Genomic DNA, 22325 nt, shown 5'->3' with positions numbered 1-22325 from the left:
CGACCAATCAGCTCGGTTGGCATATTCAGGTGGTAAATCCTGATCCTGCCTCTGACTGTAACACGGCCCCAGAGCTCACTGCTCTCCCCCCCTCGTAGTGCTATTTTTTCAGCCCTCTCCCGGTTGCTTCCCCTTACCCTGTGCCGCCATTAAAGCCCCGTCAGCTTGGCGTTTTTTTTTTTGGTTTTTTTTTGGGGGGGGTGGGCAAACTGGGAAGAGGATAAAAGATGCTTTAAAGCATCCAAAACCCGACGTCCGAGGGACGGGACTGGGGGAGGGAGGGAGGGAGGGTAAGGGGGAGGGAGGGGGGGGAGAAGTGGGTTCTTGCTCCCCGGGATGTATGGACCTTCAACTGCCAACTAAACGGCGCCCCGAAGAAGTAAATATGCGGCTGGTGTCGTCCAAGTGAAGAAGAAGGACTTCGAGTTCGGATCGGAGTGGGTCTCTCCGGTGTCGCGGGGGGGGGCAGGGGGGAAGCTCCGTTTGTTTGGGCTGCAGTGGGGGGGTGGGAGGGTGGCCGGGGGGGGTGGGGGAACCGAGGAGTGTAAACAACAGCCAAGCAAAGGTAAGGTTTTTTTTTTTTTTTGTTTTTTTACACTTCCTTGTAGAGTTGATAGAAAAAAAAAGGGCCTCTCAAACGGTTACGGGGCAAAACATTAAAACCCCGTTAAGGTTAGCGAGCAGCCAGCTAGCTTAATTCCCGGTTGGCAACCGAGCGACGGTAGCCTCGGTTGTCGTTTAAAGATGTCCAACGGCTCCGTGGGTCTCGTTCACGCGACACGGCGTCGGTTGCTCGTGTTTTTGGTTGTTGTTGTTGTTGTTGTTGTTGTTGTTGTAGCTGTAAACGGACACACGTCGACTACTCGGTATTTCAGCCGAATGTATTCGCACATGTCTCGCCTCAAGTAAACTCGTCTCGGCCGTAAAGCACCTGAGCTGTTTTTGGGGCAAGGTTTCCCGAGCGGACATTCATATTTTTTATTTATTATTTTTATTTTTTTTATTTTTTATTTTTTTATATAAGCATGCTCTAAAGGGTTCTGAATCATATCACGCAAATAATGTGTTGAATTTCTCACGGTGTGTTGGTAAACTTGGGGAGGCGTGGTGTAAACACGGCACCCACTTCCCCTCGAGCTTCCCCCCCTCCGCCAGGCTTAACGTTAACTATTATTATTATTATTTTTTATTTTTTTATTTAACTTTGATCTTGCAAATAATGTAACGAGGACACATGGGGGGGGGGTTATTCAGTTTCATATACAGGTAGTAATAATAATAATAATAGTAATAATACGCTTCGGGGGCGAATTCAATTTCAGTGCATCAGTAAGTGTCTTACCCAAGTCACGCGCCTCCCTGCTGGGTGTCGGGTTTCCGTCCCGGCAGTCTTGTTACCCAGCTCGCCCGTGGGGCGCATTTGCCCGGTGTGTGTGTGTGTATAACTTAGTGTATGTGTTTTAAAGTCAGTGCTCGGTTCTAACAGAAGCACGGAGAACCGGTGCTTCGCTCCGGGCCGATGCACTCTTCTTGCTTTGTGGCTCTTTTAAACGTTGCTCATCACTTTTTTTTTTGATTACTCTGCTGCAAATTAGTGCCAGTTCAAAAGGAGGCTTACACAGTAGATCTTAAAATTGATTGACAGCAAAAGACTCGGAAGGCCGAGTGGCACAGGTGGCTGTAATACAAGCAGGATCTGTCTGGGGTGCATTAGTTGGGAGATTTACCAATTCAAAACCTGGAAAATTTAGGAACATATTTGCCTGTTTTGAACACGGAAACATTTCTTTCAAGTGTATTGTTATTCCATTAACCTCCCAGAGGTGTTTGCCTTTTGAGTTGTAGATATTTGCGGTTCATCTTTTTTCGTGCGGTGTTGTTTAACTCTATGCCCTGTGTTTTTCCCCTTTGTACCCCAGTGCACTGCTCGCCGCGTGATCTCCTTGAAAGTGGATCTGCCGAGCTGAGAGTCCCTCTGAACGGCAGGAAACCTCCCTCAGCGGCGGTGCGACGATGACCGAGCTGGTTGCCAAGTGGGCCTGTGAATACTGCACATACGAGAACTGGCCGTCAGCCATCAAGTGCACCATGTGCCGCGCTCAGAGGCCCAGCGGGGGTGCCATCATTACCGAGGAGCCCTTCAAGAGCAGCCCTGCCCTGGATGCCGGTCTGCATCAGTGGGACCCTGCAGGCCTCAGCAACAGCCCAATTCAGGGGGGATCCAGCCTACTTATTTGTCCAGACTCCAGTGCCCGACCCCGCGTTCGCATTGCTGATGTACCCGAGCCCAGCAGCAAGTGGTCGTGCCACATGTGCACCTACCTGAACTGGCCTCGGGCTATTCGTTGCACTCAGTGCTTGTGCCAGAGGCAGCAGGGTCAACAACAACAACAACAACAACAACAACAACAGCACGGGCAGCATGCAACCCATCTAGGACATCATACCCAGCAGCCGCGCAGCCCCACGGAATCTCCCCAGACCTCAGGCTCTAGTTGCCGCCCTGCTCCCTCGACCACCACTACGGACCCTTGTGAGGAATATAATGACCGTAACAGGCTTAACACTCATGCACAGCACTGGACTTGCGCCGCCTGCACTTATGAGAACTGGGCCAAGGCACTCAAGTGTGTTGTGTGCGATCATCCCAGGCCCAATAGTCTGCTAGCTGAATCCATCAAACTGGCATCAGAGCCTGAGAGCCAACAACCATCATCAAAGCTGAATGAACGGGACAGGGACAACAGGAGGGGCGTTGTTGGGCATGTGGTCGGGCAAGGAGTAGGGGGCATTGTAGGCGGTGTGGGGGGTTGTAGCAGCAGCCAGAGGAGGTCACCGCCAACCTCGAAACGGGAGTCCGAGGTGAACATGGACTTTCAGAGGATTGAAGTGGCGTCAGGGGCTGGGATTGGGAGCAAAGAGGAGCTGGAGGTGGATTTCAAAAAACTGAAGCAAATTAAGAACAGGATGAGACGGACCGACTGGCTGTTTCTCAATGCATGTGTTGGTAAGTTGAAAGGATACATGATTTTTTTTTATAAAAGTATACTCAAGTTATTCTCCATGCATTTTGTATGTTATGAGGAGTATAATGAGTCAACTGAATCGTGCAAGGCGGGCCAACACTGGGAAACGGGATTTCCACGATTTTGTGTGAATGATTATAATTGTTCTACAATCTGCAACTTTTATATCCAGTTTATATAGCGACATCCAGATCGAATTGCATCCTACTGATGCTGACACACTGTTTATGCCCAGAAATTCTCTGCATTCAGCGAGTAAAAAGTTCCCTACACAAACAGCAAGTGTCCGGCCACCCACACTGTATGTTGGTGAATGCCGAGTGGGAGGGAGGATGAGCATTGCAAGAAGAACTCGTGATTGCCTTTTTCTCTCTCTCGCACCACTGTTTCACTCTTTCTCTTGCCTTTGCCACGAGTGAGCAGAGTTTGTTCTGCACACCCACTCAAGCTTCCGGTCTTTTTCCCTGTCACTTTGGCAATTATTCTGCTATACGAGAAGCACAAATTTGAAACCTACGCATATCTATAATATTCCAAATGAAGTCCTTGCATTGATAGTTAATCATAATTTTTTTTTTCCTGCCACTTCATTCCTCAAAGCAAAGAGTCGGAGTGTCAGAGAAACATCACTGCGGTCAGTTTGCTTCTGGTCCCACACTGGGTGTCTCACTGCATGTGGCATGGTGAATTTCCCCATGTCTGGGGGGGGGGGGGCTTGTCCCTATGGGGTGAGTCTCGTCTGGTCCGAATGTCTGATGTGCACGTAATCTCTTTTAGGTCATTCAAAGGTCAGCGATCCTGATCTGATCGGAAATGTCCCTAAATCTCTCCCATGTCGTTTGATGGAAATTAAGTCCAGGCTGTGTCCAAAATCACTCCCCGTTTGCCGTCGAGTTTATAACGTACTCGGGAAAATGTTAGGTATGCAGCCGATGACTGTAATTATCTGCCTATTATTTCTGCTATTTGGTCTTGGGGGGGAAAATGCTCATTGCAGTTTACCAGACGGCAAATAGACACGTGCATATTGTTTGTTTTGCTTTAACAACATTCCAAAACATTTGTTTTTACTGCAGTTAAGCGCTCAATTGCTGGCATATTGTCACTTACAAAAAGTCAACTCTGACCTGTATAGTCTTAAGTACACCATAAATAAAATAAAAATGTATTTTGAAAGCAGGCAATATTCATAAATATATTAAACATTAAAACCATCAGTGCAGCTTTCGCTTTAGAAGTGCACAAAGCAATTCCATGCCGTCCACGTCGGTTGGCTACGCGAGGGTCCATTTGCACGCACAACTGTAGACCACCATTGTAAAACAATAATATGCAGCCATTAGGACAATGAAGTAGGTCTCTTTGTTATTAGAGTAGTCCCTGCCGAACTATTTGGAGGCGCTTCGATTTGTACCTGCGTTCGATTGTAGTTCAAAATTCTCCCGAAACCCTTTTGCTACGTCCGCCGACTATTCTTGGGGACGGAACGGCAACAACCTCCGACTCAGAAGAATAAAACGTGTAGTTTGAGTTAACTCTTCATACAGGATTACTAAAAAAATAAAAAAATCGCACCATCTTAGCATGTTTTGTAAATAACAACTGATATACTCCCACAATGTTTGGGTAGTGCGTAGGCATAGATAGACCACACTGACCAAACTAAACCTCCTGTACCAAATCATTTGGAGTCAATACACATACCCATTGCAACCTCAGTGTTTGTAAACAGTGACCCTAGCTCCGGTAGATGCTCTAGTTTACTAAAGGGACCTGCCGACCTAAAATAGCATGACCCGTGTAACAGAAGTCAAAAAAAGACTGGGGCAACAGCAGTTACCTTCAGCCCTGCTGTCTGCACGACACCAGATCAACTCCATGAACTCTACTGACGTGGTGGTGTTTGTGGTGCCATTTCCTCTTCTCAGTCCAGCAACAATGATTATGAGGCTATAAACAGATTTGGCATTGTTCACCTGGTTAGCAGAATTGCTCTCTGATGTCACTTGTGAGGGCAAACCCGGACCCTGCATGTTGCACTGCCTCCACTATTCTGTCAAGGTTTCTTTCAGAAACACTCGAGTTGTATTCGGAGAGACTGGTTTCATGTTGTGCGTTCATCTTTCCTGAAGCCTGATGCTCGGGACTTTTGTAAGCTTAATGAGTCACTAGTTGAGAGTGCTCCTTAAGCATCTACTTGTTTGTGTTTATGCAGGTTTATTGGCCCCATCTTTTATACTTAAAGATGTTTCCTGTGACAAGAGTAAGGTGTTTCGGAAGTAGCCTAATAGTTTCATTTTTAAAGCAATGGTCGGTGTCTCCAGTATAATTATTGATAATATTATGCATTCTTCTCCGATTCTTAATTTGAAGGGTCTAGAGCCTGACTGATCATAGGATGGCGGATTGGGTAATGTGCTGGATGTGTTGTTTGTCCCTTACGGTAATAACATAGTCAGATTTAGTCACTCCGCCTCATGAACACCTACATGCGGTTCAAAGTCTTGAGTACTCCTACCTTAGCAATGTGAAAGGAAAGAGGAGCGTGGTCAGAGGAACACAGGGAATGTGCAAACACCAAACAAACCCGTCTCCTACTTTCTGTAAGGTAATAGTACTACAAGGGCTAAGTTAGGATGAACAAAAATAATATCGCAATGCTTTCATCCTTTTAGCAATGTACAGTACATAGTAATATACAGTTTGTTATGACTCAGAACCTCAAAGTCATTCTTTACTGAAGTCTAGCTACCGGATATGCACAGAAAACAATAGATTACAGATATATTTTAAACATGTCAGACAATGTTAACAAAATCAACCAAATAAGGTTGAAATTAACACATAAAAATAAGTTTACAGTTGCTAAGTACCGATATCCCGCAAAGGTTATATCCTGTTTGAATAGTCACTGTTACAGTAACAACAGTATAGTGACGTTTAGTAACACGTTAAAAAAAAAAAAAAAAAGTTATGGTGTAACAAAGATTCTTCCCACAAAGTAATTTGGAATCATTTAATGCAGATATCAGGTGTTTCCCTACTACTACAACTCTTGAGCGTAACGAGCAGAACGACGATCCTGAGAGTGCTCTATCAGCGCGATTGCAGTTTTTCTGGAAATTCTATACACGAGTTTATGGATTTACCTCCTCCATGGCAGCAATAGACGTGATAGGAGCCTCCAGAGTGGGTAACGATGCATTCATAGTGTCTCGGTCAGTTGGCGCGACCGGCCTACATTTAACACCGTCATCCCACTTTTCCACCGCATTCAAAGTTAAACTCTACTCTGTTTTTTTTTTTGGTGCCAGACTTTTCTGGTATATGCTTTCCGCTGCAGATAGTACCCCCTCAGTGTAGGTGGTCGTCGTGGTGATGCATGCAACCACTGTGGCGTCATCTTCAACATGACACGCATACTGACAGAATCCATATATTGGCAACCAAACAGATTATTTGCAGCTCCTGAACTGACCCTGGCCTGGTTTTGCGGGGTGAAAACAGTCGTGTCGAATGCGGTGGAAAAGCAGCCTCGCACTGTCAAATGGCAATTGGGAGGATGAGAAAATTACCTTCACACAACAACTCTTGTTGTTTTTCATGCATATTGTAATGCCAACCATTCCAGAATCGTGTGCTTAGTTTTTGGTTAAAATGGCATATTTTCATCGCCACAGCACCTGAGCGTCCCCGAAACCCAACTACAACCTTGAATAATGATCATTTTACTCCACAGTTTGGAAACTTCTGCGTCCGTTTTTCCAAAGTAAGTATTAGGTACAAAAAATAAAATTAAAAAAAAAACATTTGATGCAATACAAAAAAAACTATAATGTCCATAAAGGGTATCGTTGTATTTAAAAAAAGAACAAAACAGACTATATGCGTATGGCCTGATTTTGCTTCTTTGAGAAGAAGTGGGATGCGACATTGTGTACTCTTGAGGCTTTCTTGCTGTCCTTGCAGACTGAAGTCAGACATCTATATTAGTACCAGCAGAATGCCCAGTATAATCTCAGGCTACTATAGACCTCTTTCAGGGCACGTTGTTGCAGGAAAAGAACATGTGTAACTAATAGCAGTAATAGCTGCTCTGCTCCATTTAGGTGTGTCAGTGAGCCAACACAGAGCAACAAAGAACTTGCATTTATATTCAGTGTTATTAATGACACTCGTGTGTGTTGTTGTTGTAACATGTCAAAATGTTCTGACTGAAAAGGCACTATATTCTTCTGTCGTCAGTGATTTGTGTTCCCTTTTAGTTGGGAAATTTCTCTTTGTTTGTTTGCGCTGCAAAAGCTTCTGTAAAAGCTGTCTGACGAGTAATGATCGGGAATGGGTTTGCTGAACGCGACATCCATCTTCACAATTAATAACGTGTCTGATTCCGCCCCGAGTGCTTGTTTTCTGTAATAGTTCTCGGGTGAGATAGTCGCTTCTTTTCGGTGCTGGTTTCCTTGTTTTAGTAAATTTCGAGAAATGAGTGTCACTGTCTAGAAAAACATCCAAATGAGGTAGTTTGCTACTCTTATTTGAAAGAATATTGAAATTGGTGCAATCCGAGCCGCAGCTGAAACAACTTGTACTGAAAACCGGCGAAAAAATAATATCCCCTTGTTTGGTCACTTTGTTGTTTGTTAAAGGCCAAATTATTTGAGTAAAAAGCTCAAATACTCTGGTGAAAAAGAAGATGCAGTATAGTTTGACCTCGTGTCTGTTCACCAATTTAAAATCCTAACTGGTGGATATGATTAGTTTGACAAACTGCATAAATCATTTGACAATCTACCATAACATTAAAATCAGTAACAGGTGACGCATAAAGTATAATACAATAGTCCAGCATTTAAAAAAAAAAAAAACTGCCTTCAAGAGGATTATAATGTTCGTTTGTTATTCAGTCTGACTTAGAGAGGGGTTAATTTATTTTATTAGTTTAATAGTTATTTCAATCTTGGAGACTAATCTGTGCTGCTGTTGAACCACTGGCTAATACTGAGAGGCGTTCCTAATATTTTGTCCCTCCCATTCAAATAAGCTGGGCTGAATAACCACCGTGCATTACGGTCCTTATGGAGCCACGGTCCTGTGCTGGGGCTGTTGTATTATCCTAATTGCGTCACCTGTCGGTAGCTTTTAATAGTGCGACTGATCGTTGCACACCGAGCAGCAGAGAACACCCCCAATTTACTTTGTACATCCGTTGGCTTTGGGGAGTGAACGGGCACTTAAACGCACCCTTTTTAAGCGTACGTCTGTTTGCGTATTAGTGCCTTTTGTGCTCACCAGAGGACCTCTGCGAGGACAGTGCTGTCTGCAGGGCCACGGGCCACACCCGCACTAATGGAGTGTTTCGCGGGACGCGGCCGCGATCCCTCTCTAATCAACGCGGCGCTGCTGTTGTCTAGTTCTCTCGTCTCATCTCTGGCAGCGCTTAGCCAGCCCCACATGGCGCGAGCGAGTCCTTCCACCCACTCCGCGTGTCTCTCTCGCTCTCACTCGCGCGCAGACTGTGCAGCCGAGCATTGTTGTGTGGTCCTTTTGACGCGAGAACAAAAGCCCAGCGGCGTTTTAATGCTGTCAAAATGTACGAGAGACGACCGCGTGGGCATTTACCGCATACGCTGGAAGAAAAAAAAAACCGATGCGGGGCTTTTGAAATTAATTGGCAACTTTGATGTTTGATTTTATATTTTGTTACAACACGCTCGTCCAAGTAGAGTATTCGACATAAACGGCTAGTAACTCACTTTATTTCCCATTGTTGCTTGTTTGATGGCAGTACAGACGCTGGCGTTGGGGCTGAAAGCTAAAAAAAACAACAACTGACCACTTCTCTCGTGTTGAGCTCGTCACACAACCATCCACATCTCGGTCTTAGTCTGCTTATATCAGTGCGTGTTATTGCTTTGGTTTAGGACTAAAAATATCCCCATCCTTTAGCCTCTCGGGACAGTTTACCACACAAGTACACACACACACATCCCAATAGTTGTTTTTTTTTTAAAGTTTTTTTTACTCGCGCTTACATTAAAACACAAAACTGACCGAACATGGTTCAGGTCTGATTATCGAGTGGGTGATTTTTAAGGTTTACAGGTGAACATCCAGTTAGTGTGTGTATTTAAGGGAAGGTTTAGTGTTGGTTCACTGCAGTTCTGCTGCAGTCAAATATGTTTCTGTAGTTGGCTTGTCTTGTCGAGTTTGTGTGCTGAAGGTTGATGTCAAATTTTTTTTTTCTTTTTCTTTTTTCTTTCGAAAAGCAAACACCTGCACCCAACACACCCTTCAGCCCTCACGCTAAGATCTGAGCCTGAAGATTAAGAGGGGAAAATAATAACTGACAGATTACCACGCGCCCCCTATTGTCTTTTCCCCTCGACTTCAAAGCGAGTGAAGTTTCAAAGCTGTTCGAGCTGCCACAGATATAAAGCCTCTTCTGATCGCCAACATTTCAGACGTTTTGGTCGAGCACACAATGTCCTCTGTTCAAGGCTGTTCTCAACTTGTTTTTATGTTGTTGGTTTTTTTTTTGTTGGTTTTTTTTTTTTGCATCTGTCGTGATGCGATTTTAAACTTTGCCGCTTTCGGATTTGCCCACAATGTACCATCATTTTTTGTTCATTTTTGTGCTAAAAAAAAAAAAATAAAAAGCGAACTTGCGGTGACTGTCTTCTACTCAAAAGTATCAAAAGACATAAAACGGTGTCCACAGCGTTCGTTTTTTATTAATGCTATTCGTGAATATGACCTTTCTCCTCTCCTCTCTTTGCCTGAAAGGTGTTGTGGAAGGCGACCTGGCAGCTGTAGAAGCCTACAAGTCATCGGGAGGCGACATCGCGCGACAGCTGACGTCGGACGAGGTGCGCCTGTTAAACCGGCCCTCGGCGTTTGATGACGGCTTCACGCTGGTTCACCTCGCTATCCGCTTCCAGAGACAGGACATGCTGGCAGTGTTACTCACAGAGGTCAGTAGTGACAACCCGAGACATCCGTATCTTTCAGCAGTCGCCCGCCCTCAGCCATGGGCTCTTTTGAAATCTGCGTCTGCAACCACACGCACGACAGTATTTGAAAAACACCGATATACACTTGTTATGAGATCGTATCGTAGATCATTGTCTTATCGTTCTGTAAAACTGATGCGAATTCGAAGCCTTTTTCTCTTTCACTACAAACTTGTAGTGAAGTACGTGACTAAGGTAAGACCGAGCGAACGGAGCACTTCAAACGAAACACTCCTGGTTTTAGGTTTTAGGTGTCGAAAATTGCTCGACCTCATCTTCAAGCAGAATGCACTTAAAGCAATAGAGTTTTTTTTTAATTTAAGAATATGAACATATTTTTGTTTATAAAAAAAAAAAAAAAAAAAAAAACAGACCAGAAACTGCATTATAAGAATTGGCGGGCGTCGGACGGACACGACGCCCTTGAATTCCAGTACGATTGTTGCAGTGCTTTTTTTGTTGTTGTTGTTGTTGTTGTTTTTTGCGCGTCAGAGATGATGCAGAGTTTTCTTGCAAAGTCTCTTAATCTCAGCATCCAGTGAGATCAGCCGGGAGGCATCAAGGCCAAAAAGGATTTGTAAATAGGAAGGTTACGCGCTCCCGGTGCACGAAGCACATCATACTTTCACTCGCCGGTCTCCGGTGTGATAGCCATCCCTCTGCTGGTAATTATTTGATGTTGTTAGTGTTGTTTATGCAACGGAGACGGCGCGCGTGTGTGTGTGTGTGTGCGCGCGCGCGTGTGTTTGTGTGTGTGTGTGTGCGCGCGTGCGAGCCTGCAGTGTACACACGCTTAGGTTGATTGCGGCTCACTTGCCGTCAGCGCTGTGATCCCAGATTATCTGTATACACACCTCTCCTCCCACACTCAGCCACTGCCCCACTTTCTCCCCTCCCCTCCCCTCCCCGAGAGATTGAGTGAGTAACCACTGGATCCCGTCGCTAAAACGCTTCAAAGCTGACAATCTGCCTCAACACCCAAACACGTCTGCTCTTCCTCCGGTCTTGAGGCGCACGTTACATTTGATCAGGGAAAGTAAAATTAGCTCCGGTCAGAGAGTCATTCGAGTCTTCTGCCTGAACACGCAAAAAAAAAAAAAAAAAAAAAGTCACATCTTTGTTGTTTTTTTTAAGTGCTCAGGCTCCATCTGTGCTGGAAAAATATTTTTAAGGGCATCTCCTGAAATTCTCTGGATTTGTTTAAACAGCAGAACAGATGAGATTGTCTCGAGCTCATTGCTGGGAGGGGCGGGGGGGGTGGGGCATCTCTCCCTCAGGATTTCTCTCTGCAGAAGAAAATCGTATCACTTTTACGTTATTGAAAAGACCCTTTTGATAAATGCTCACGTTGTGGAGTGTACACTACGTTGCATTATCCCTCCAGAATTCCTCTTGACTTCTTTTCTTCTGTTTTAAAGCCTGCAGTTGTCCAGCCTCTCCGCATTTATTTAATGTCTCAGACAAAATGATTTCTTCTGTCCAGATCTCTTTATTTGACCACCTTTGATCACGTCCCGAGAGCCACTTTACCAAAGTCACAAGTGACTTATTTTAGGCCGCTGAAGCTGGGAGCTGTTTGTTTCTACTCTTTTAAGAGCTCACTGGAGTCTTTGATACAGTTGGCCTCGCAGCGTGCAGCTGAAACACCTTGAAAGTTGGTTGCTGAGCCATTTCTTGTTGGTTGTGGTCGTGTCGCTTGTGAAATACGACCTTCCGCAATCGCTAGAAATGCTCTTGCTCAATTCTCTGTCTCGTATACTCTTGATGCAGATCATACTCCCTTCCCCTTCCCCTTCCCCTCTCCTCTCCGCAGGTGTCCCAGCAGGCAGCCAAGTGCATTCCAGCCATGGTGTGTCCCGAGCTAACGGAGCAGATCCGTCGAGAGGTCGCCGCCTCTCTTCACCAGCGCAAGGGAGACTTCACCTGTTATTTCCTCACTGACCTGGTGACCTTCACCCTGCCTGCAGGTCAGCAGCTCATCGGCAAAAACTATTTTACACACATATATATATATATACCCAAAAATATAAGCTCTTTGGTGGAAGCAGGCTAAAAGCAACAGCAAAATTCATGAATGTGATAACATGAATTCCAGAAGCTGCCAACGTACTTGCAACTCTGTAGCTGAAGAAGCCCAGTCTAGTCGTTCCCTCTCTCCAACTGTGCAGCAGAATGCTTGTTTTGTTGACTTGTGGCAAGAAATTGCTTGTTGTTGAGATGCCGAGGGTACATAATGCTGCGGTTGTCTCCAGCTGCCAGAACATGGAGGCTACCTCTGGCTCACTGTTTTGAGTATTGTTCTTGAATATACCGGCCCTCCAACCATGCGCGTCTCTCGTTCATTTAGTATTTTGTTTGCCGGTGTCTTTCTGTAAAATGACATGCCTGCGTTGCTCTTCCTGTTGGGATTTCATTGTGCGGAACAGCTATTATGGCTGCGTCTGTTGCTGGTAGCTAAGCTAAGGATTTTTGTCGTGCCGAGTGTTCGGGACAATGCCGACCTTGGCTTCTGGCCACTATAGAAACCCGTTCTGTTCAGTTCCACAAAGTCAATGCATTCATTTATTTTAGCTAAAGAATAAGCTACTGTGTTGACGAGAGCTCAGAGCACGCAGTGAAAGGCAGCGCTGTTGTGGAACGAACAAAACATGGTGGTTTGAGTTCAAATGAGCCACGGCAGAAATACTTTCTAGTTGCCTTTTTTTTTTTTTTTTTTTTTTTGGGGGGGGGGGGGGGGTCATTTTGTGTTGCAGGTATTTAAAATAAAGATAAATGCATTCGTAACTGAAATAATTCCCTGCACTGCTCTCTCTCTCTGTCTCGCTTCAGTTCTGTCATTTCTTCTTTTTCAGACATTGAGGACTTGCCCCCGGCTGTTCAGGAGAAATTGTTCGACGAGGTGCTGGACCGAGACGTTCAGAAAGGTGAAACGTTCACTCCTCCGTCTTCACGACTTAATGTTGCGGTAAAAACCTGTCGCGCGCCGCGCGCATGCGCCGATGCAGCGGCTTTGAAAGTGTGTGAGAAAAAGGAGAACCAGCGATCGTCCTTGCTTCTTGGCAAACGGTGGCGGCCCCCCCTCATAACCTGCGTACTATAACGGGGAGGCTGCAGAGTGCCGGCAGTGTTGTGTTACTTGTATTTCCCCTCTCGCCGACATAGTTTTTTTTTTTTTGTGCCTGCCTGCTCGTCACTCTGCCAGAGCTGTCCGTCTTTATCGTGTGCACCGGTCACTAATCAGCCTAATCGAGTTTTAGGGATTTCTCTGATCCCCCGCTGAACGATTGTACTTCCTTTCGGTCCTCCCCGCACACACACACACACACACACACACACACACACACACACACACACACACACACACAAACAAACACATTTAAAAGGCTTTCTTAATTTGGTTTCCTGCTTATTTGTGCACCGTGTTTAATCATCCGAATGGGTCCAAACATTAGGCACTACGGTACAAAGCCTTTCTAGGTGTGTTTGTTTTCACTCAAATTCCAAGTTTTGGTGGACGCGTGGACGTGAACAGCAAACTTTGTTACGGGATTAGGACGAGGACGTCGGACACGGCTTAAACCACGATTACCCGACCTCGTAAGCCCCGCGCAAACTTTTCCTAGAGGTGCATCGTGTGGCTGCCTTTGCAGGGGGGGGGGAAGAAAAAAAACAGCACACAAAAATATCACGGTAGCGTAAAGAAGCTTTGTGTAGTTGTGTCCAGAATAACCATAACTCTGATTTCAGATGCACAAAACTATATTGATTTTTGCTCTGGTGTTTTTTTTTTTTTTTTAATAAACTAAAAAGCTGAGCTACTAAATAAATCAGACATTGTTCTGTCTGCAGCAATTTGAGGTTAAAGACACTCGGCTCCACCAAGCAAAGCAGCCAAAAAAAAAAGAAAAAAAAGAACGGCTGATGCTTCACTCGCATTTTGCAAACAAGTTTCTGCAGTACAATAAATATTAACACGTGCTAACACGTATTCGTGTCTGTTGACTGTAAATCTAATTTGTTTTCCTGCTGTAACCTTACCCGGGATAGTTATTTTGTTTAGCGGCGTGCACGCAGACGTCGTTACGTCAAAATCTATTTTCGCAGATGTGAGTAGTTATTAACCCTCTCCAAAACAGTCCTTTCAAATAGCATCACCTGTCTCGCAAGGAAAAGAAACGCACCACGGCCTCTGTAAAGCTCCCGACAGCCGCCCGGTGTTGCATTTCTCGGCACAACGTGTTCTCTCTGTGGTTCAGCAATCAGCGCTACCGAGAGGCTTTTTTTTGTTGTTGCAGAGATACAGTACTCTGTTTCCCCCCCCCCCCCACCCCCTCCTCCTCCCATCTCTTGTTTAGAACTCGAAGAGGAGTCTCCCATCATCAACTGGTCCCTGGAGCTGGCGACTCGGTTGGACAGTCGACTGTACGCCCTGTGGAACCGCACGGCCGGGGACTGCCTCCTGGACTCCGTGCTGCAGGCCACGTGGGGCATCTACGACAAGGACTCGGTGCTGCGCAAGACCCTCCACGACAGCTTGCACGACTGCTCTCACTGGTGAGGCCTGCAGAGCGGGAACCAGAGTACAGATTAGTGTGTTACAGGCCCTCCTTTTGAGAAATTGCAACCTGCGAACAGCGCCAGGTCTCGAGCTGTCTCGCGCTGTCCCAGACAGACTGCGTGGACATAATGCACCACACGGTCAGCAGCAGTAACACCGGTGACAGCAATGCGAGGCAGCGCTGGTGAGTTTGCCGTTTAGGGAGACTAATTCTAATTAGCGGGCGTTTTAATTAAGGCAAAACAAGGTCAAAATACTGCAGTTTTTTTTTTTTTTTTTGTCTGTCTATATACTTTAGACTGAATAAACAAGTGTGTTTTTACACTGACTTCTCGAGCACTGCGGCGTTAGGTTCCAGTTAAAAGACATCCATGTTTTTCCTTTTAGTATTTAGCTACAATACAACAGAAATGTTGACAAAAAGTAAGATGGTTTAGTTTTAGTGCAGCTAAAAGCAACAGTTTAATGTTACATGTTGTTTTCATTTAACATTGCATGACTAGGGGACATGTGCTTTTGAGTTTGGGATTTACAGTTTTCTCAGAATCCAGAGTTTGGATTGCCGGCTCACGCAGAGATCTGAGACCTTGATGTGGAAATGAGAGGGTTTGACCAGGGCTTCTGTCCAGTTGGACATAAAACAAATATTAGAGCCAATCAATAAACTCTGGTGTCCTTTTTGGTGTACAAAATACAAGTTTGAAGCCATGTACCATCCAAATACTATACAAATTGAGTAGTACATTCTGTCTTGACATTCAATTATGTCTTTAAAAAAAAAAAAAAAAGTCGTTAAAATTACTCCCGTCCAGAACCTTGGAAAAAGCAAATGTTTTTATTTTTTTTTTAATTTTGAAAGTTGACCTGAAATGTGCATCGTCAGCGTACGAGGGGCAATCAAAAAGTTCTGGGACCGCTCCCGTTGCATGAAAATGGAGCACTGTGAGGTCCCGGGAGCAGAAACTACAGCTTCATGAGTATTCCGACTGACGCTCATCAACATCAGCGCTCAAGTTACGCACATTTTTGTGACCACCGATCCGCTTTTGGCAGTTTCACCATCGACCTGATCAGAGAGCGCGCATAAAATTTGATGTCAAATTTTTTTTTTTTGGGGGGGGGGGGGGGGACAGAAAGAAGTCGCGGGGAGTCCAATCCTGTGAGCGACGGTTGTATTGTCGCGGGTGGTCACGGTAGATTTTGTCTTAAGGGTCGCCGCGGACGACCGTCCCCACGTTTGACGCCAAAAATCCCTATTTCGACACGATAAGCCGCCGTCACCCGACCTAAACCAACCGCGACAGAAATGGAGGACGGTGGAGTCGACGGCGGCCCCGACGCCCTTTTCTGCAACGGAGGTCAAACGACGTCGCGGCCTCAACAAGTCGGTGTGCTTGTGTTTTTGGGCAGGTTCTACACGCGCTGGAAGGAGTGGGAGTCGTGGTATTCCCAGAGCTTCGGCCTCCACTTTTCCCTCCGAGAGGAGCAGTGGCAGGAGGACTGGGCTTTCATCCTGTCCCTCGCCAGCCAGGTACACGGACGCAAAGGCGCCCGACATCGAGACGGAGCGCAGGGTGCACGAATTATGCGAGAGGCTTTACTGATCTTGCCACAGCGTACTTCATCTGCAATGCCCCCCAACCCCCCCCCCCCCTCCCTGAAAGTGCATCCTGTCTGTCACCAGCGCTTCTCTGCTTCCCGCCGCTCCGTTGTGACCTCACCGACTAAGTATTTTGGGCGGGTTGTTATTATGTCGGGGTGTGAAAGCTCAAGTCATTGTGTGCGTGTTTTTTGTTTTTGTTTAGTTTTTTTTTTTTTTTAATGTTTTGCAGCACGCTGCGGTAGCTTGGCAGCATTTAAGAATCCTGACTTTGTAGTTTCACCCGCTCCGGCCTCTTCAGCTAACCGGTCGCTGTTGTTTTTTGTTTTGTTTTGGGTTTTTTTTGTTTGCTTTTGGGTTGTTGTTGTTTTTTTTAACTGTTTTTGGTGTTGTGTTTTCATTCCACAGCCGGGATCCAGCTTGGAGCAGACCCACATCTTCGTTCTCGCGCACATACTTCGCAGGCCCATCATCGTCTACGGAGTGAAGTATTACAAAAGTTTCCGTGGCGAAACGCTCGGGTACACCCGTTTTCAAGGTGAGCAGTCAGCTGATCGTCTGAACGAACTTCCGCTCTGCTCGAACGTCGTTCGAGCGCAGCTTCGTTCCGGTGGGCGTCCCAACGACCGGACTTTGTGGGATAGCTGCGGCCTTACATGCGTCTGCGCTGCTGACGTAGCCGACGGAACTTCCCCTAACTTGTATTTTACGTCCTGTATCGGTCTTTTTTGTTTTATCGTGCGACTCCAAATAACATAAACGACGTTAAAAAAAAAAGAAGAAAGAAACGCCACTATGCGTTCGCGGGAGCCCTTTCAGGATTGCACTGCGGTGCAGGAAAATGTTCCACGCGCACACCGAGGACATGTAGCGGAACATATGTAAACCATCGCGCCATCCTGTGGGAGTGGAGAGCGGAGTCCACCTTTACGGCGCGCAGTAAAAACAAGTCTGGATTCAATTTGTCTGCTGAGTGATGCTGTGCAGGGGATGATGGGAGTGCTCTGCAAGGGCCAAATGCTTGTGGTAAAGTCTGCCTGATGGATCAGTGATTTACTGTTGCCAGGAGCCCAAAAAACAGAGAGGAAGGCATGCTTAGAGGGGGAGGGGGAGGGAGGGAGGGAGGGAGGAGGGTGGGTAGGAGGGAGGGAGGGAAGGAGAGGAGGTTGGGCAGGAGGGAGGGAGGGAGAGAGGGTGGGTAGGAGGGAGAGGAGGGTGGGAGGGAGGAGAGGAGGGAGGGACGGAAGGAGAGGAGGTTGGGCAGGAGGGAGGGAGGGAGAGAGGGTGGGTAGGAGGGACGGAAGGAGAGGAGAGGAGGGGTGGGAGGGAGGGAGGGAGGAGAGGAGGGTGGGTAGGAGAGGAGGAGGGTGGGTAGGAGAGGGAGGGAGGGTGGGAGGCAGGGAGGGATGGGAGGAGGGTGGATGGGAGGAGGGAGGGTGGGTGGGAGGGAGGGGAGGAGAGGAGGGTGGGTGGGAGGGAGATGAGGGTGGGTGGGACGGAGAGGAGGGTGGGTAGGAGAGAGGAGAGGAGGGTGGGAGGCAGGGAGGGAGGGAAGGAGAGGAGGGAGGGAGGAGAGGAGGGTGGGTGGGAGGGAGATGAGGGAAGGAGAGGAGGGTGGGTGGGAGGGAGATGAAGGAAGGAGAGGAGGGTGGGTAGGAGAGAGGAGAGGAGAGGAGGGTGGGAGGCAGGGAGGGAGGGAAGGAGAGGAGGGAGGGAGAGGAGGGAAGGAGAGGAGGGTGGGTGGGACAGAGAGGAGAGGAGAGGAGAGGAGAGGAGAGGAGAGGAGAGGAGAGGAGAGGAGAGGAGAGGAGAGGAGAGGAGAGGAGAGGAGAGGAGAGGAGAGGAGAGGAGAGGAGGTGTCTCAGTTAAAGTGACCAAGCGAACCCAGTAAAACCACAGCGGCCACTCGGAGAGCAGCAGAGCGAGACCTGTCAATCATGGTGTCAGTCACGGAGGTCGTCACGGAACCCAAAACATACGAGACACAAATAGCGAGCGCGTCGTGTTCTCCACATTGTTTTCCGGGGAACCAGCACTGCATTTTCAAGTCGGCATCGACAGCATGTCGTTTCCAACAAAGCACATTTATACAAACGTCCTGCTTCTCTGCACAAGCGAGAAAAAAATGGCGCCGTGTCTTTCTCTCTCTTTGTTTGTGAGTTATAATTACTTTATAAAACATGATGGATTGTTACTAAACAAGAACTCCAGTGTTCTGCTGCATAATTAACCCTTCACGGTGGGTTTTTACTCTCCGAGTATTATCACATTGTGGGACTTTCTCTTAAGTGAAAAGACTTTTCCCAACTTATCTTATTAAATTCAACTTGTTTCTTATATTATTTACTTTCAGCTTGTGCTAAAAAAAAATTTTTTTTTTTTTTTTTTATTCTCATTTGTATAAGAACATTTTTTTTATTGAAGAAGAAAAAAAAAATACCCAGCAATCCAAATATTTTAACTCTCAAGCTTGATTTTTAATTGCAGTGCGAGAAATTTGACCTTCAAAGTCTTTAAAAAAAAAAAATTTTTTTAAAAAAGCCATAAATCACCGTTCACATAGCAACGCTGAACTTTTTCTTTTGAAGAAAGCTTCACCTGCAGCCGTTAGTTACGCCGTCCTAAAAGTGAGTTAACGTCCTGTGGTGTTTTTACGAGCAATTCCAACGTGAAGAGGAACGTTTGTTTTTATTACAGTCGAACCGTAAAAGCGCCGAGAACTCCTCGGGGGGAACCTCCGTGACGCCGACGTGAGTCTGCTCAGAACAAATGAACAACCGAGTGGTCTTTAACAACTTTGGAGACACTGAAATGTCACCGTTGATATAACTGCTGCCATGTTTCCGGTACGTGCGCTCGTGATGAGCGTGTGTTTCTGCAATAACACAAAGGTCATCGTGTGACGTCTCTTCACGTCACCGCCTCCGACTGGTCCAGATGAACTGTTGGAAAAACAAGAATTAAAAACCTTCTCTTTGTGTCCTCCTCCTCCTCCTCCTCCTTCGCCTCCTCTTCCTCCTTCACCTCCTCCTTCACCTCCTTCTTCACCTCCTACTTCTTCACATCTTCCTTCTTCACTCCCTCCTCCTTCACCTCTTCCTTCTTCACCTCCTCCTTCACCTCCTCTTCCTTCTTCACCTCCTCCTTCTTCACATCTTCCTTCTTCGCCTCCTCCTTCACCTCTTCCTTCTTCACCTCCTCCTTCTTCACCTCCTCCTCCTTCACCTCTTCCTTCTTCGCCTCCTTCTTCACCTCCTCCTTCACATCTTCCTTCTTCACCTCCTCTTCCTTCTTCACCTCCTACTTCTTCACATCTTCCTTCTTCACCTCCTCCTTCTTCACTTCCTCCTCCTCCTCCTCCTTCACCTCTTCCTTCTTCACCTCCTCCTTCACCTCCTCTTCCTTCTTCACCTCCTACTTCTTCACATCTTCCTTCTTCGCCTCCTCCTTCTTCACCTCCTTCACCTCCTCTTCCTTCTTCACCTCCTACTTCTTCACATCTTCCTTCTTCGCCTCCTCCTTCTTCACCTCCTCCTCCTTATTTACCTCCTACTTCTTCACATCTTCCTTCTTCCCCTCCTCCTCCACCTCCTCCTTCACCTGCTTCTTCACATCTTCCTTCTTCACCTCCTCCTCCTTCTTCTCCTCCTCCTTCACCACCTCCTCCTCCTCCTCCAGGTGTGTACTTGCCTCTTTTGTGGGAGCAGAGTTTCTGCTGGAAGAGCCCCATCGCTCTGGGCTACACGCGAGGCCACTTCTCAGCACTGGTTGCCATGGAGAACGACGGCTTCGACAATCGCGGCGCGGGCGCCAACCTCAACACGGACGACGACGTGACGGTCACGTTCCTGCCGCTGGTCGACAGCGAGAGGAAGCTGCTTCACATTCACTTCCTCTCAGCGCAGGAAGTAAGGAGCCCCCAACCCCCCAACCCCCCCCCCCTCTTTTACCGAGTTCAGCGTTTTCTTGTCTGTGCTTTTAAATTCAGGCGCCGATTGACGTGTTTTCCGTCGTGAATCCTGTTTCCTCGTCCGTGTGTCCACACACGAGGCGCCGCGCGTCTCCAGCGAAATTAGTGAAACGGCTCCCGCTGATGCTCATGTCCTCATGTCCCCCCTGTCCTCCAGATGGGTAACGAAGAGCAGCAGGAGAAGCTCCTGCGGGAGTGGCTGGACTGCTGCGTGACGGAGGGCGGCGTCCTGGTGGCCCTCCAGAAGAGCTCGCGCCGCCGCAACCACCCGCTCGTCACCCAGATGGTGGAGAAGTGGCTGGACGGCTACCGGCAGATCCGGCCCTGCGCCTCCCTGTCCGACGGCGAAGAGGACGACGACGACGACGACGAGTGACAAAACTTGAAAGCGGAGGGAGACGGTCCGCCGGGGGGGAGGGGGGAGGTCGGGGAGGGGCCGGACTCCTCCCCCTCCCCCTCTCTCAAAGTTTTACGCTATTTTTTTTTTTTAATTATTATTATTATTATTATTTTTTTTTCCTTTCCTGACACGGACAAACTGTGAAAGCCTTCAGGAGAGGACCGGGAACCACCACGCCCCCAACCAACCAACCAACCAACCAACCAACCAACCAACCAAACAACCAACCAACCAACCAACCAACCAACCAACCAAACAACCAACCAACCAACCAAACAACCAACCAACCAACCAACCAACCAACCATCCAACCAACCAACCAACCAACCACCTCCGACAGAAGACACCCGCCGCTCTTCCGTCCCCCACGGGCACTTGGGACGTCCAACCCTAAAAACACGCTCGGACCAAACCCGAGACTCACCAAACTCCGCCGCTGCGACACACAGACGCGCGGGGGAAGAGAGAATAAAGGTTTACGAATGCAAACGACCTTTCGATTTGTTTTGAGTTTCAAATGTTAAAGGTAAAAAACTAAAAAAAAAAAAAAAAAACACAAAAAAAAACAACTAAAAACAAAAAACACGACTCTTTACCCATAGATGTAAATGCATGTGGTTGTTTAAAAAAAAAAAAGAAAAGAAGAAAAAAGACAGCAAAACGAGTATAAGGAAATATACCAGCATTGAATTAAATGAAGACTTTATATCCGTTCAGTATGGGCACTGACAAAAGCACATTTCCAAATTGATCTTTCGATGGTTTTTTTTTTTCTTCTTCCAGTTGTATAAGAGTTGGGCTTATTTGGCGTTTTGTTTTTTCTGAACGGGCGGGGGACAAAGCCAATAAATATCATTATCTTTAGAAAACCAGAGATTGTGTAATAATAAATGGACTTTAATCCTTATTACTAAGCACTGCACATTTATTAAAACATTTCTATATAAATACAGTATCATTGCTTGAATTAAGGTCATATATGAAGCTCTTGAAAAGGGGGATTTCTTTTTCTTTTTTGTTTTTTCTCTCCCCTTTACAAGTCGAATCTACACTCACTAAGGTTTTTAGCACACTAACTTTCATGTTGGGTCTTTGGTTTACCTTTATTCACACTGATTGAACCGAGAAGTTGTGTGTGTGTGTGTGTGTGTTTGTTTTCTTCTCTGAATTTATTTGACATATTTATTGTTTGGAAACTTGTTTGAGCTAATAAGAGCTTTCTGTACATTTATATATATATATATATATATATATTTTTTTTTCTCCCCTTTTTGTGTGTTTTGGTGAATTTCTCTCAATCTTGATGAAGACATGTTGCGCAGAAACGCTGCCGCTGTGAGGAAAGAACCAATCATGACCGTCGGTGGAAAGTTTACTTGCGTCGCTGCGTGCGGTTTAAGTACCTCATCTCGGATGCCTAAAATCTGGTGCTTTTTTTTTTCCCCCCTTCTCTTCCCGGGCGAGCGAGACGCGTTCAACGTGGACGTACAACCCGGCGTCGCGCTCGTCTTCTCGCTTCCCGTTTTTGTTCCTTCCCCTTCCCGGCGTTCGCCTGTCGAAGGTCCGCCCCTCGTGGCGCGCGTCAGTTCACCTCCTCTGTAAAGCCCGTTTGTTTGCTGTCATTATGTGAACCCATCTTTTTGATTAGGGTCGTTGTGAGAGATTGCGACATATAAAAAACCAAAGCTGACAGGAAAAACTGAAATAAAAACAAACAAAAAAAACAAGTTGTTCCTTTTTTTTTTTGTTGTTGTTTTTTTT

At 46.6% G+C, this 22325-nt stretch overlaps 1 protein-coding gene across 1 annotated transcript; it reads left to right on the top strand.

The window, feature by feature from the left end:
- Positions 1 to 519: 519 nt before the first annotated feature.
- zranb1b (zinc finger, RAN-binding domain containing 1b) lies at positions 520 to 21133 on the top strand. The gene is made up of 10 exons (XM_069692837.1): positions 520 to 565; positions 1920 to 3007; positions 9810 to 9997; positions 11850 to 12003; positions 12889 to 12960; positions 14392 to 14590; positions 16005 to 16125; positions 16603 to 16732; positions 19873 to 20102; positions 20322 to 21133. Exons 2-10 carry the CDS (start codon positions 2014 to 2016, stop codon positions 20538 to 20540), a joined length of 2307 nt encoding a protein of 768 aa, XP_069548938.1. The 5' UTR covers positions 520 to 565; positions 1920 to 2013; the 3' UTR covers positions 20541 to 21133.
- Positions 21134 to 22325: the final 1192 nt, after the last annotated feature.

The sequence above is a fragment of the Brachyistius frenatus genome, unplaced genomic scaffold (assembly GCF_029030835.1).
Source record: "Brachyistius frenatus isolate BFR_SWC_R1_liver_20210118 unplaced genomic scaffold, ASM2903083v1 Contig_13, whole genome shotgun sequence".
Taxonomy (NCBI): Eukaryota; Metazoa; Chordata; class Actinopteri; family Embiotocidae; genus Brachyistius; species Brachyistius frenatus.
The sequence above is the reverse complement of the archived record's forward strand: the minus strand, read 5'-3'. Positions and strand labels throughout refer to the sequence as shown.

What these genes read in the sequence shown, in the direction of transcription:
- zranb1b (XM_069692837.1), top strand. Translation starts at nt 2,014, where the DNA reads ATGACCGAGCTGGTTGCCAAGTGGGCCTGTGAATACTGCACATACGAG. An exon ending in TGGCAGTGTTACTCACAGAG is followed by an intron (nt 9,998 to 11,849) that starts GTCAGTAGTGAC and finishes TCCTCTCCGCAG; the next exon opens with GTGTCCCAGCAGGCAGCCAA. An exon ending in ACTTCCTCTCAGCGCAGGAA is followed by an intron (nt 20,103 to 20,321) that starts GTAAGGAGCCCC and finishes CCTGTCCTCCAG; the next exon opens with ATGGGTAACGAAGAGCAGCA.